Here is a 15786-nt window from a genome sequence, read left to right as displayed (position 1 = left end):
AAGTGTTTCAATAGGCTTGATGGAGAAGGGAATGAGGGGGAATAGGTTATAGCGATTAGTAAATATATAGGATAATCACTTATAACCAATTTTCCCCCAACTCTAAGAGAGATCAAATTACAAGATTTTGATGTAATTGTTCAACCATCCCGCACCACTTTGAGAGTTGCAACCATTTGAGTTAATAATGATTAAGAGTTCATAATAGTTATACTTGTAAATCATTTTTCACAAGTTCAGAAATATCAAAAGTGCAAGGTACCATCGTTGGTTAAAGTTTACGAGTGTTGGGGCATATTTGGAATTTGGTGTCCCAGTATAGTAACCACACTATGGACATGTTTTGCACTCAAGAATGCATACATACAACACTAGGAGCAGACAAAAATAATGACCAAAGAAAAAGAGGGGCTATAAAGACCTTTAAGACAACTATAAGAAAAGATGAAGTGTATGCCTAACATGTACAAGCCCAAACTCAGTAAACCTCCAATGACAAACCATATAAAAACACAAACATGGGTGAAAATATCAATTTTGGATCTAAACTTCTCTATATGTTTAGTAATGAGACCGTACATCATTACGAATCATTGTTCGTCTTGTAACATTCTTTTCTGGCTTACTAACTCATAAATGTTTGGTTCAATTTTTTATGGAACTGCACATCAAAAATCTCACTGATGTTGGGTTCAAGCATTTTCTTTCATGGCTTGGAACCAGTCCAAGTACATAACAGTTCACAAAAGCCAATTCAAATTCAAGCGTCTAGAGTGATCTATTAATGTTTATACCAATCCTTTGTAGACCTTAATACCAATAACAAGAGTGATTGACGATTTCTAACCAATGGGCCTAACTTATCCTTGAAAACTGGCTTGCAAGGAGAGGGTTTCCCCTGCTTTATACATTTGCACAACCCGAGTACCCAGACGATGTGGGACTATGCTAACAGACTTAACATTGTTTTTATAAGACTCATAAAGAGTGGTGGTGGAAACATTAAGTTCAATTCTTATGCTTCTAAGAATGGAGAAAAGGAAAAACATTAAGTTCAATTCTTATGCTTCTATTAGCAATGGGCCACCAAGATAATGGCAAAAATTGCATCATGCCCACTGCTACAGTCCCATGACTAGAGAAATCAATATTAATAAAGCAAAGCTCGATACAAGAGATTAAGCCCAATTGGACCACATGATCAGCTAACATGCTTTGCTTTGGTTCAACTAACTCAAGTAGTTTCAGGCACGTTATCCACAAAGCATGGAGAGGGTTAAACAGATAACATACTATTTAAAGATGAGCAACACATGGTAAGCACTAAGTTGCAGAGCACAACAAACCTGGATGTTCCCAACCTTGGTGATGAGCCCAATTTGAATTTCCCAATGTCTACAAGCATTTATAAATAAAATAGATTAGTTGACCAGCAAACAAGTAACGAAAATAACTATTTCCATATCACATTGTAAGGCGATGGAAACTGTCACTAAATGATGTAGGTTGACATGGAAAGTCCTAGGCAAAGAATGGAAAAGATAAGATAGGTATAGGCCAAGATTCAAAACCTTATAGTATTAATCCCAAAATATATTTGAAATTGTGCATAGAATTCTAGTAATACTTTGAAGAAAACAGCCCTTGCCTCCAAGCAATGAAGAATATGATCCGTTGAAATTTAAATAAAAAAAAAATCCACTCTTTTTGAAATTTTCCTAGATGCAATGACACAACAGAATTCATTTTTCCATGATCATTTTCCCTTCCAAAATGTTTTCGCTACAACCAACCATACAGACTTAAGTGCTATTCTTATAAAAAAACTCATTTTTCCTCATAACAGATTTCCATCGTGATACACATAATTACAATAAGATCAAGAGAATAAAAGCCCAACCAAGATAAAGGTTCATTATGTCTGTGTATCTATCTGTTAAGGTGCAAGTGTTCAATATCTCTACAAATAATCAACTGTTAGTAGTTTCTTTAACAAGTGCAAATAATGAAACTGGATGACTTTGGCTAAATTTCTCTCCATTGCTTCTTGCCTTACGTTTATATCTAATGTTTAATAGGTTGATATTCTTGTGCAACCTTCACCAAGAAATCTCATTTTACTTGAAAGAAGATACGAAAAACGTGTGATCGTAAGGACTAATCTCATCCCAAAAGACAGGATACTTCACAGTGGATGGGGTGGCAAGAGAATTCACATTGGACATCTCACCTAATAGTTTCCAAAGACTGGAATGACTTGCCGAGTGGCCAAGTTTTAGAACCATAAAGACCATGATAAAGGGTTAATAAACCTGATTCAACAAGAATCTGATCTGATGTTTATCAAATCAGTTACGGTTTTGATCCAATCCTTGTTGGATTAGTCTCAAATTGACCCCCATCTCAAATTTACAAGAATGAGGTGTTCAATCCAGATTTACAGCAACAAATTAAAGCTGTAGCACATTTGTAAACAAAGGCTCTGATTTTGAATGAAAAGTTAAGGGAAACTTGGTAAAATATTTCAAATCTCTGTAAAGCTACTAAAAGAGCCAAATTGCAAAAGCTTTGATGAACCCAATATGAACTGTTTTAAAGTCAAAGAAAGTTTTAAGATACGTTATGAGGTCTCTGGAACCTTAATTTGATAATCTAATTGTTAATAGCTAAGATCCATAAATCTATTGATGTTGTTGGACTCTTGTCTTGTGTACACATACACACCCACAAACACACAAAGCATTGAGTTTCGATATGAAAAGAAACTATTATATTCCAGCAAGTTTCAATGACGCTATTGTGACCATTACAGGTGCATGGGATCAAACAGGGATCAAACAAACACATGACAAAATAACTTCTACAGACTTGTGAAGTGTCCAATAAATATATTCATGTGAACTCATGCATGATCTTTCAACAGTTACAGACATCTGGATCTGCCAAGCCTGTAGTATCACTAATATCGTCTTAAACATCTCTGAAAATATTGAATTTCAATATTGATTTTCTCAAATCAGCTTTCAATAACAGGTTAAATCATGAACCTCTATGGTTGAACTAGTCCAAGAAACTGTAACCATAACCTGAGCTCTCACAGTAAGTATATTACCCTTTATTGAAATATTGAATTTCAATAAAGAAGGTCCCACCAAGGTACCTTATTTATTGACCATTTCGATTTTCCCAAACTATCATTGGTACTGATCTTTCCTAGAACTTACCTTGATGTTGGCATACATCAATGGAAATAAAATGTGGGGAAGATAAAAGGACAGCAAAATAGATGCTCACCATTCATGTAAATTGAATTATTGAGACTTCAAATTTAAGAGATCCAAGAGAAATGTAAAAAAAAAAAAAACATAATCTATATTATAAGCATTTAATATCTGATGAAAAACAGTTATGTTTACATCATTTCTCAACAACACTAGCTCAATCCTTAACCATAACCTGAGCTCTCACAGTAAGTGGATACAAAGAAATAAATAATGGGAGATTGTTCATTATATAAACTAAAAAAATCAGTGAGAATCGTTAAAATCATACCTAGCTTGATTTCGTAAGTCCGAAATCAGTGAGAATAAAATCAGAACTGTGAGATCTGCGAATAAAATCAGTGAGGATAAAATCAGAACTTTGAGATCTGCGAATAAATAAAAGTTAAGAAGAAATCTGCATTATTCAAGCAAAACCTAGCTTAAATTCAAGAAATAGATAGAGATCGTTCCCAAATGGATGTAGAAAACATAATGCCTGAGAGAGAGAGAGAGAGCATTACCGCACGAACCTCGCCTGGTTTCGTAAGTCCGAAACTCAAAATCGTGAGAGCAGAAATGGAGAAGAAATCGAAATCGGATATTTTCTTTAGAGATTTAAAACTCTAGGGTGTTATAGAGGAAGAAGATACAGAGAAGAAAGGAAGAAGAAATCGAATATGGGCTTTGGTAAAGTTGGTGCGGCAATAGTGATAATCACATTTTTATTAACGCCACGCCAATCGGTGTAACATTAATAAACTTTGGTGTGGCAGTAATGATTCTTTTACTAATTAAATGACGGATTAAATTAGTTGTTAATAAACGATTATTATAATCGTCATTAAATGTTAAACAATTGGTGAAAGCCGTCGTATATAAACGATCGCTTTAGTCCGTCGTTTTTTCCGCACATTTCCGCACTATTCTAGAACACCAGAATTGCAAGCAATGTTGATCAATGTTTAAATATCATATAATAATTAGGACTTAGGAAGAACAGACTAACTATGGCAACTAATGTTCACGCATTTCTCTTTTCAAAAATTAAGTTAATAGAATGACCAGTATAGCATTAAAAGTAACACATAAAACTAGGAGATTTCATGGTTTATATTTGCTTCTCGAATTCTACTCTAATAAGTACTTCTCAAAACTCTGTCAATAAAGCAGTTGAAATAGTAAAATTTCTTATTTGTGTAATTGTACGCACTCAAACCATCTGGAGTAATTATGTTCTTTCTAAGAATTAAAGTGACAATTCCTCATGCATTAGACATTACTTATGTAGTTAAGTGAATTGACACACCTGCTGTTGGCAATTCCTGGAAGGAAGAGGAACAGCTTGCAAGTGTCGGCTATATATGTTACAAAAACAGAGAAACTAGTGTAAAAGCAATGAAATCAATCAAGCTATCAAATCAATTGTTACAATACCTAAGCCAATATGAAACGATTGACCCAAAAGTTTATATTTATGTCTTCAGTAAACTTTTTGATTATCAGGATTCAAGAAAGATCGTTCTGAAATATAGAATGCAGCACCTATGATCTTCACCACATAATCTTTTAGTTATTTCTGTCATAAGCTGTTAGACATGAATACTTCAATGGTAACACTTAATATAATATAAACAATAAGAAGTTGCTTAAATAAAATAAATTCATTAGATCTACAACATTTTTATATTGCTAGTGTTCCACATGTGTATAGATGCCCACCGCCAACCCCAAAACACAAATTGAGGAGAAAAAAAAAATTATAGAAGCATGAAGTAATGGACCAAAAACTTGCTATAATGATATAGTTATAAACAACTAGAATTGCCTATTATTAAGCTCAGATATACAAGATGACAGAGCTTCTCTTACTTGAATATTGTTAGAGTGCATCTGTAAACACCCCATTTTTGCATCCGCCTGACTTGGCGATTCGGCACCCGGTTGCTGTGGATTCCTAATGATAAGCGCAAAAGAACTCAAAAGCTTGCGAGAAACCTCCTTTCAATTTCCTCTGTCTTCCAATTTTATTCTACTCTTTCTCCTCGATACGCGACATAGAATTACGCACGCTTAGGATCGCTACACCATACACTCAACTTAGCAAGCATGTACACTTAGGCTCGCTACACATTTGGACAACTTAGAGACCTCGCTACGCTAAGAAAACATGACCTCGAGACTTAGAAATAATCACATTGCGATTGAAAGAAACTTCATGCCAAAATTCATCCCAAATGGATAAAAATTGAAAAAATGGCGAAAATACCCCTCATGAATTTCAGACCTCCGAAAGGTCTCGAAAGTACATTCATTGCACTCAGAATGAGATTTTGAGTCTAACGGGAATCAAATCATTGAAATCAGAGAAATTTATGAAAAATCCCAAAATGACCGTAACATCCCTCGATGTCCGATTCTTAGAAATCTTGATGCTTAGGAAAACACAATTAAAGGAAAAAAAAAGACTTCTCCTCCGTGATCAAAATTATCAAAATTAAATTAAAATCAATTAAAATTTACAATCAAATAAAAATTTTCAAATTGAAAATAAACATTAAACTAAAATTAGAATTTAATCGACAATTTAAAATTTCAAATCAACTTAAAATTCAAAATTAAATAAAAAATAAATCAAGTTAAAAGCTAATTAACCAATCCTAATTAAAAGCAAAACCCAACTAAAAACCATCAACAAATCAAAATAAAAATTAATCAACTAATCAAAAAATTAAAAATCGATCAACTAACGAAATCAAAATCAAAATTTTAATCGACTCATTCACAATTAAAATTAAAAATCAAACTCAAAATCACATAACCAATTAAAATTAAAAATCAAATTTAAAATTGAATAAAAAATCAGCAATTGATCAACAAAAATCAAATCCCAAAAGAAACTAATGAAATTTAAAACTCGATAGACCAATCAAGTAAGAGCTAAATAATAACAATCATACTACGAGTAGCGTAGGATGATTATTCTCATTAGCTATAAAAAAAAAAAAAAAAAAGGGAAGTTAAGAAACGTGGGAGAAAGAAAGAAAAATAAGAATATTTTCAAAATAGAAACGTTGCTTGTATTTAAGGAGAAAACGTTGGAAAAGAAAGGGATCTCTCTCACGTGGGCTGCTCTTCTTTTTCAATGTCTCCTCCTCCGTGACCTCTCTCTCTCTGATCTCCTTCATTCTCTCTTCAATACCACCACCATTAACACCCTCTTGTTCTCAGCTCTCCGCTACAACAACCTCCATTAACATCACCCTCAGCCATAAGGCCAGTCCATTGGCAGCCTCCATTAATCTTCAGCACCTCCTCTTCCCAACTCTCTATCTCCCCTCTACTCAAGCTCTGCAACAGCCCCCATCTCCCACTTCTCTCACTCACGCCCTCTTGGACAGCACTCAGAAAGGAAGAAGAAAGGAACCGGGAAGAAGAAGAAGAAAAAAAATAATAATAATAAAAAACGCCCACTGCTGTCACCATCCTTCTTCACCATTGGCAACAGCCATCATCACAATTAAAACCACCCCCCTCCCTGTTACGTCTTCTTCCTCTTCTTCGTTTTCACCTTCTCCATTAGAATCACAGCAGCCACGTTCACGTACAGCCATCTCCTCCTCCAAAACTTCATTACAGCACCCATCGTGCCATCATCTTCTCCACCTTGACAGCCACCTTGATTGCCACTGCTGTTGGCTTCATCACATAACTGGAATACATCCTTCCTTCATCACGTTTTCAGCCCCCAATCACTGCTCCCTACATGCAATATAGCCTCCATTAATAGCCCATTCATAACGTTTTTACAGCTTCAAACAACTCTCCTTATCCCTGCATCAACACTCCCAACAGCAGCCGATCACCTCCATCATTCTCTCTTCAATGCCCCATTACATTACAGCCTATTAGCTTCTTCCTTCTCGCGAAAGCGATCAAATATTTCTGAAGGAACATATTGCAGCCACTGTGCGTTCATAGGGGTAAGTAATTTTTTTTATTATTTTGTTTATTCTTATGGTTATTCCTCTCTCTTTTCTCAATTTTTGTCGTGAATGATCACTCAATTTCATTAGCATGTTTCTAACATCTGTCGGGTGTCCTACAATTTCGGATAAAAAAAATGTTGCGTTTATGTGCGAATGGCTGGTTCAAAGTTTGCTACGTGTTCATGATTTTTCCTGATTCGATGATTCACCATGCATTCATATATATTCTGATTCGATAATTTATCATGTGGTCCTGATTTATATATATATATATATATATATATGTGTGTGTGTGTGTTTGTGTGTATGAATAGTTGATTCGATGATTGGCGATGTTTTTTTATTCGAGAGATTTGCACGTACATGTGAATAGTGGATTCGATGATTTGCAACGCATTCATAATTTTTATTATTCAACAATTTGTTTTGTTATGTGGGTCAACTCACTGATTTGGGGTGTGCATAGGAACTTCAAAAGTGATTTATTAATGAAGTGGCCACGTGAGTCAACTCACTGATTTGTGTGAGTATGGAAATTTCAAAATTGAATTTTTGATGAAGTTGCAACTGAGTCGACTCACTGTTTTTTTAATATACATGGAAATGTAAAATCATTTTTTTTTTGACAAAATGGGCATGGGTCAACTCACCGATTTGTGTGCACATATGGGCTTAAAATCGATTTTCTTTTTAACAACAAGCAAGCGGATTGACTCACTGATTTTTATGTACATTGGAATTTCAAAATCGATTTATTCATAAAAGGGACATTGAGTCAATTCACTGATTTGTATGTGTACATAGAAAATTAAAATCGATTTTTTTTTATAAAGTTGACACATGAGCCAATTCACTGATTTTTGGTGTACATAAGGATTTCAAAATCGGAGTTTTTGATGAAAGGGGCGTGAGTCGACTCATTGATTCTTGTGTATATGGGAATTAATTCACCAATCAATTTATTAATGTTTGCCACATGTTCGTAATTTGAATGTTTTCATATTCATAAATCTCATTTTCGCAAGGTTCACTTTTGGAATGTTCTAAATTTGGGATTTTGTAATTTTCAAATCAAGGGAATTTTATGATCATAATTTTCTATTTTTGGAAAATTCGTATTTGCCAATTACTAATTTGAAAATTCATCATATTTGTGATTTTCTTATTTGGAAAATCTCGTATTTCCGAATTAGAAATCTCATAGAGTACCACTTTAGAAGTTCCAATTCTTAACTTTCCAATTTAGAAAATTTTCACAAGCTTCTATTTTAACTAATTGGAGAATTATTTGCGGATACGGATTTGTAATTGAAATGGTGCCACGTGGACTTTGAAGCATAGACCGGAATTAAGGCTTTTTCAAATATTTCCATCTTTATGCGAAATTCGAGAAATTAGATGATATTTGGGAAATATTAGCCTTGAGATTCGTTTAGCATATTCGATATAATTTGATGATGATGGTGATGATGATTGGACCATAATCTTGACTCTAGTCTCTACCCGTTGACCGTAGGACAGTTTGGATCGTAGTAGAGACCGATCATCTCGATCGGGCGGGTTTGGTGCCTAACACCTTTCGAAACTCGTAATCTGACCCCTTACCCATTTATCTGATCCGTGGACCGACCCGATCCGTTTTGGAGTTATTTTTAGTTCCTAGACCTAAACTAGGTGGCGACTCCTTACCTTTCAAAATCCCCAATTTACCAATTGGACCCCTACCCACAATTTGGTGGAAAACGGGTCGAGGCGATTTCAGATCTTCAAGAAGCCTCTTCGCCTGATTAAGCAGCTTCACCTTCTCCTTTCTATTGCTTGGCCACAGGCGAGATCATTGCTGCAATGCCACACCCCATCTGAATAAAACTGCAATCCACACAAATGTTTAAAGGGAATTTTTTATTAATCGTTCATTTAAAAAACACTTATGTAGTTAAGTGAATTGACATGCCTACCGTTAGCAATTCATGACTCTTTCTCCTAAATGGGTAAAATACAAAAAGTTTATATTTATATTCCTTCACCATCCTCGACCAAATTAAGCAAACCAACCATGGAAAAATAAACCTACATTGTGGCTTCGTCATTAAGATGACTTTTTCTCCATCTTTTCATCATTTTTACAGCTTTTGACAGTACAGGGCATAAATGTCCTGGATGAAACAAAACACTCTCAATCAGAGTTGTTCATACAAACAATTAGAGAACTTGCATAACAATCAGAATTGTAATAAATAGTCCTACTGCCATTATAGTCTTTTGAGCAAGCATTGCTAATGATTCATATAGCGGGCGCAACACTTCTGGTACACTGCATGGTTGGTTTACATAATAGGTACTAAGATTAGTAGTCCATTGGTAGAACGGGAAAAAAATATCATAGCAAACAAAGGAAAATTAAGCAAGCTGACTCTATACTTCCAAATCCATATGATCACTATGTGTAGTATGGACCCGCCCCCTTCACATGTCTAATGAGGTACCCACTAGGCAGAATTTCAGCTGTCACAAAATGCTACACTAGTGGCATGCTCGGACTACCCTGAGTACAGTTAAGTGATTTTCACAGACTAGAGAATTTCATTATACATGTGACATAGTCAAGCAACTCCACACAAATCTCAAGATGGGGAAAAAACAAAGTTCCTTTCTCCCATTACAAGGGTCTATAGTCATAGGTTGCTTCCACCAATAAAATTTAGATGTGAAGCGTTCATATAATCCATCTGAATGATTAATATAGTCACACTACGTCATATTTTACAAAAAACGACGGGCCAAAGCCGTCGTTTTTTGAGAAAAATGACGGCCCCCGCCGTCGCAAGAGCAGTTGTAAATATCGATGTCGTTTTTAGTAAACGACGGTTGGGCCGTGTCAAGAATGTGTAGTGTAAAACGACGGTTATGGTCTGTCAAAATAAAACGATGGCCCAAACCCGTCATTTGTTTTGACGAATTTAAATTAAATTAATAGATATAAACGACGGCTTAGAGCCGTCGTTTTTTTGTCAGAATTTTTTTTATAAAATAACCTCAATTGTTTGTCATTTTTAATATTTTTCACCTAAAAAGAAAATGACAATTTCATTGGACAAAATATTGAAATTTAACAAAATAAATAAATACATACAAACCAAAAAAAAAACAAAAATTTACATTTTTCAAATGGAAATCATTTTCCTTCAAATTTTACATGTACAATACACAGTCCAACATGCCCCGTTTTCATGGTGTCGATTTTAATACACATCCCAATGTTTAAAATGGTTTCTCAAAAAATATCTTCTACCAACTTCACTTCACTTGACTTGTAGAAATCAAAATCAACATTTATCTTTCTCGGTCCTTGGAAGAATGACGTCGCGATTCTTAAAGATAACATACATTCCTCCTTACAACATATTGCCGAAATCTGTGGTTGAAAAATTAAAAACATTGTCAGATATATAGTAGTGACACCGACTATCTAAAGCAATCCAAGTAATTATGCAAGAAAGATGAATATATTAAATTACAAAATAAAAGAGTTCTCATAACTATCATTATCAAACATTTAATTATTTTATTATAATTTTTTATGTTTAGTGTCTATCTACAATATAAAGCAAGAAAAGTACCTCTGTTCAGTAAAACTTTATTCGAAATTTGGGCCAATCAATAATATCACCGCATGTCAAATCAGCGAATGTTCCTTCTCCACTCTGTAGAATCACATTCCCATCAAGGACCTCATCTATAAGAATATCGTAACTATCTGGATCTGCATTAGATGCACCAATCACTCTTCCTTCGGCAACACAATCATGTGGTCGTTGTAAGCGATTCACCTTACAAGGACCTGTCTGTATGCTTGGTGGATTAGAATGTGACTCATGATGTGGAGAATCAGGCCTTACCTATAAAATCATGTAGACAATATCACTGCAATAATAGAAGTTCACTCATCTATCAAAAGTAAAATGCCAATGTTATACCTGTGAAAAACTACCGAGATTGGTGTCAGACCGCATTGGTGTCCTAGTAGAAAAATTTGATTGTTGTAAAGTCTCATTCATCTTTTGCACCGCTTCCGTCAACTTATCCACTCTATTATGAAGGATTGTCGTCTCATATGCCAAGGCTTGCTTGTAAGGAATTGAAGCACGCACGGAAGTCTTGGAAACACCTGAACCCATTCCCCGAACACGACCCCGACTATCAGGACCACAAACCTGTACAAAAAGTGTATAATATCAATACCTACTAACGATATGATATCATACTTACTAATATCATAATTACAAAATATCCTAATTAAAATAATGCACATACCACAGCCACGGGGTCATGGTCTAGATCATTATGTTTATTAGAAGGGTCATTAGCAATCATTCTATTGATGGCCTCCTGCAAAATAAATAATAATTAAGAAATATAAATCATTAGCAATATGTTTGTATTGGCTGGGAATTCTGCCTGCAAGCTTAAACACAATGAACACGGTTCACATTGAAGTAAATCTCTTGCTTATATAGACATGATAACAGGACTGGAAGAGCATGTAGGACAAACTGATTTCAAAACCACAAAGACAAAATGAAGAGATCATAGCCATGTAACAGGTGAAAAATAAGTATTGAACATTTTAAATTCACTCCTAAGATATAAATAATGTATCAACCCAATATACTTAGATGACTTATAAGCTTCAACAATGATGATGGATGAATCCAATATACTTAGATGACAATCATTGAGATAAGAACACATATGCCATCAACTGCAAACAGATCATACTTGATCAATGCTGGATTTTGATGTGACGACTACATTGTCATGCTCCTTGGAAATATCTTTCTTAAAATCAAGGGATCAATTGTATGTGAATAATTTCTGTTAATTAGCATGTCGGGTTGGTTTGAATTCTATGTTGTATGTGTTTATGATTTCTGGTTCAAATCCTAGGCAGCATAAAAAGTTAATAAAAAAGGAAAAAAAATGATGAAGAAGGTGAAGAAAGAGAGAACAGGTTGGGATAAATCATTTAGGATTGTATTAAAATGAATTAAATTGGTTACCAATAACTCTAAAAGAGTTATCGAGAAACAAGTTGCAGGATCAGCCCAAACAAAAAGGCCCATACAAAACTTGCTGTACTCATAATTAATTCCCACGCCAAACCAAACAGCCTGTCACTTCTATTCTTCCTACACGTGTCTCACTATAGTCATCCTACATCCCTGTGGACCACAAGTCCCACGTGGCCATGACCATCCCCGCTGGCTATGACACGTGGACCTCTAATAGTAGTAGAGGACAACTTCATGTAGATAGAGTCCACCTTCAGCTCTCCCCCACTTATTTCAAAAGTGTTATCCTTCAATAATTGCATCATACGTCATCCACACGGGCCAATGCTAAAAGCTATGGGTCATTGCTACTCAATTTTATAAATTTTAATTCAATTTTTTTTATCTTGATGAACTTTGGCTGGCTGACGTAACCAGGTTCTCTTAGTTGAAATGATCATTTCATCAGCACAAGACCCAAACAATGACATAATAGTCACAAACTCCTCATTTTCAAATAAGATTACAAGACCTATTAACAAATATATTTGAACTTAACATCATGGAATTCAATTTTTCAAATAAAAATTTCATACATCTTGTAGACACCCGAATTTGAGCGGGCCCTCGACGCAAGATGCCCCAAAAATCGAAAAATCGGAACGGGCTCCAAAGCCCAAACCTTCAAAATACAATGCATTTTCAATTAATAAATGTTCGAGGCCATTTACGTGGCCCATGGACTCGCACACCTCACCACCCTCCTATATTCCTAAATCCAACCCTATACTATTCTACCAAGCCCAATCACTCTTCTTAAAACCCAAGTCCATCCTCATCACTATTCAATCCCCTATCTAAGCCCAAAACCTTACCCAATCTACTACTAAAGCCCAAAGCCCAATCCACTACCCAAATCCAATCCAACCCATCATCATCACATCAAACCAATCACCAAGAGATGACACATGTCATCATCTCCTTCCACCTCCCTCATCTAATCAACTCAACCCATAACCCTACCCTAACCTAACCTATTCCCCATCCTCTCATCATCAACCACCAATACCACAACCCATACCCTACACACCCTAACCTATTACCCATCCTCTCATCATCAACCACCAACATCACAACCCATACCCTACATACTCTAACACTATCAACCACCCACATCACAACCCATATCTCCCACACCTCAACCATCACTTTCCCTTAAAACACTCCCATAAAATCACCTCAACCCATACCTCCCATACTCTTCTCTCTAATCATCCAACCACCATCACCAATCAACTAATCTCTTCATCCCAACATTTGCCACATGTCATCATCCATTCAATCCTCTCAAAATCAAACCAATCACTACTCATCTCTCCAAATCAAACACCATACCTCTTCAACCATCTCAACACTCCTTCTCCAAACAACTCCCTTACACCATCATTCCTCCCATCAACCATCACTCATCTCACCCCACCAAACACTATACCCAAATGGATTTGGGTAAGATCCAAATCATTTGGGTTAAAACACAACCCATTTCCCTCATTACAAAACTACTCTTATTTCTCCCTCAAATTTCATACCCTTCTTCTCTCAAACCCATGCCATTATCCACTATTCTCATCCTTCACCCTATTATACCCTTAAAATACCTCCCAACCTCTATAAAAACCCCTCTATTCTCCTCTTACAACAACTAATGAAAATTTGACAAAAAAAACCTCTAAAAAAATCACAACTCACCACAATTCTCTACTCTACTCTACTCTCAACACCTCACTCTCAACTCAACTCAATCTTCTACAACCTCAAGCAAGTCCAAGTCAACTCAAGAGAAGACATACTTGAAGATCAAGATTGGGACAAGGTGGGTCCAATAAAAGAAACACCCCCTCCACATCCCCTCTTCTACTCTCCCTTTTCCCACACATTTGCACACACCACCATGGGTTAAATCACCAAAGGGCCCCTTTTACATAAGGGTACCCTTAATGATTGAAGCCGACATTGAAAGTCCCTCACACTTGAGGGCACACATCAAATGTTTTTTTAATTTCATTTTCCTTTTCTTTTTAAGTTAAAAAACAGAATCCGAGGTTACCACATTGTGTGGGTGGAGTAGGGTGCCTAACACCTTCCCTACTCCACAAATGGACCCCCTTACCTTGAATCGAGGTTGGACCATGCACCTTATCCTACGAGAGTCATCAAAAAGTGTCAAAGCGACATGTTTTTAAAAAAAAAATACAAATTCGGGTGACCATTCACACCCAATTCCGCATTTGAATGGTGGCGACTCCAAAACACCCCATAGTGGAGGGATGTTTTAAAATGTTGAAAATCCCGTGTCCACACATCTAATCCATTTGCCCTAGGCCTTAGACTTTCTAATTTCATAGTGAGCGATTTCAAACCAATCAGAAACATTGAATTGCCTTACTTTTCAAAGAAATATAGTTACCAAAACAAACCACAAAGCTTTAAAAAAAAAAAAAAAGGATAACCAAAACTCAATACTTACTCTTCAAAGAAACAAATCATCGTAATCAAGTTGAGATATTTTAATCTAATTATAAATAAGATAGTTCTCCTCGATCTCATCAAGAAAGACTGGAAACAAACTACTTCAATCTTTAGTGGATTAATGGAAGAACAAAAGTCCTAACAATATCAAAACTCAGATCTATAAAATCATTGGGATCTATATCAAATGTTTATCTGTTCTTAGATTTTTCTTCATGAAGCAAAATAAACACATTTGGAAAATAAAAAATTAGAACTAATATATTTTGTAAAATTAGAAACCCTAGATTTCATCTTCAACAATTTGAACAAGGTTATGGATCTACCAACAAGAGAGAGAGAGAAGAGAAATAGACTCACCTTAAAAATCAACAAAGAAATTTCAAGAGATTAATCGCTTCTTCTTCACTCATCGTTTCAATGTTGAGAGATCGAGAGATCACTTCGACAATGTAGAAAATATGAATTTTATTGAGATTCTTGGATGAATATTACAAAAGCCCCAATAGGGTATTTATAGGCATTACATCAACCAAGATATATGAAAACTACCTAATATAAATATTCTAGAATATCCTAATTGATATATTCTAAATATCAATATCTATTTTAGAATATCCTTCATCACAACCTTCCATTTGTGTGAGATACACTAACAATGATACAATGTATCTCATGCATTTTAATACAGTTCATCTTATTCTCTAACAGACAAATTAGAGACAGAGAGAGAAAGAGTGATCAGATACAGAGAGAGATCGAGGGTGAGATGAGATCAAGGGAGACGGAGAGATGAGATCGAGAAATATCGATTGAGAGCGACACACAAAGTGAGCGAGAGAGAGAGGGAGAGTCGCAAATTCGCAATTGCAGAAGTAAGTGAGAGTTGCAATTGCAGCAGAATAGATTTAATGGGAGAAAAAACATGAAATTCGTGGTCCAGCGACCGTGGAATTT

The 15786-nt window shown here is 35.4% G+C and overlaps 1 protein-coding gene and 1 long non-coding RNA gene across 3 annotated transcripts; both read right to left on the bottom strand.

Moving 5' to 3' along the window:
- Positions 1-1048: 1048 nt before the first annotated feature.
- LOC147394064 (uncharacterized) lies at positions 1049-3903 on the bottom strand. The gene is made up of 3 exons (XR_015181734.1): positions 3785-3903; positions 3553-3607; positions 1049-1395 (listed from the first exon to the last, which is right to left on the bottom strand). It is a non-coding gene; the product is annotated as an uncharacterized LOC147394064 (long non-coding RNA).
- Positions 3904-10397: 6494 nt separating this feature from the next.
- On the bottom strand, positions 10398-11920 carry LOC147394063 (uncharacterized). 2 transcript variants are annotated; one of them, XM_086453115.1, is made up of 4 exons: positions 11564-11920; positions 11227-11463; positions 10870-11094; positions 10398-10664 (listed from the first exon to the last, which is right to left on the bottom strand). In XM_086453115.1, the coding sequence occupies exons 1-3, from the start codon at positions 11621-11623 to the stop codon at positions 10876-10878; spliced, it is 516 nt and encodes a 171-aa protein (XP_086309241.1). In that variant the 5' UTR covers positions 11624-11920; the 3' UTR covers positions 10398-10664; positions 10870-10875. The 2 variants fall into 2 exon arrangements, with proteins under 2 accessions (XP_086309241.1, XP_086309240.1); XM_086453114.1 differs by having other exon boundaries at positions 10405-10664; positions 10870-11148; positions 11564-11886.
- Between the last annotated feature and the right edge of the window lie 3866 nt (positions 11921-15786).

This window comes from Akebia trifoliata, chromosome 9 (assembly GCF_017979445.1).
Source record: "Akebia trifoliata isolate Shusen 1 chromosome 9, ASM1797944v1, whole genome shotgun sequence".
Taxonomy (NCBI): Eukaryota; Viridiplantae; Streptophyta; class Magnoliopsida; order Ranunculales; family Lardizabalaceae; genus Akebia; species Akebia trifoliata.
The sequence above is the reverse complement of the archived record's forward strand: the minus strand, read 5'-3'. Positions and strand labels throughout refer to the sequence as shown.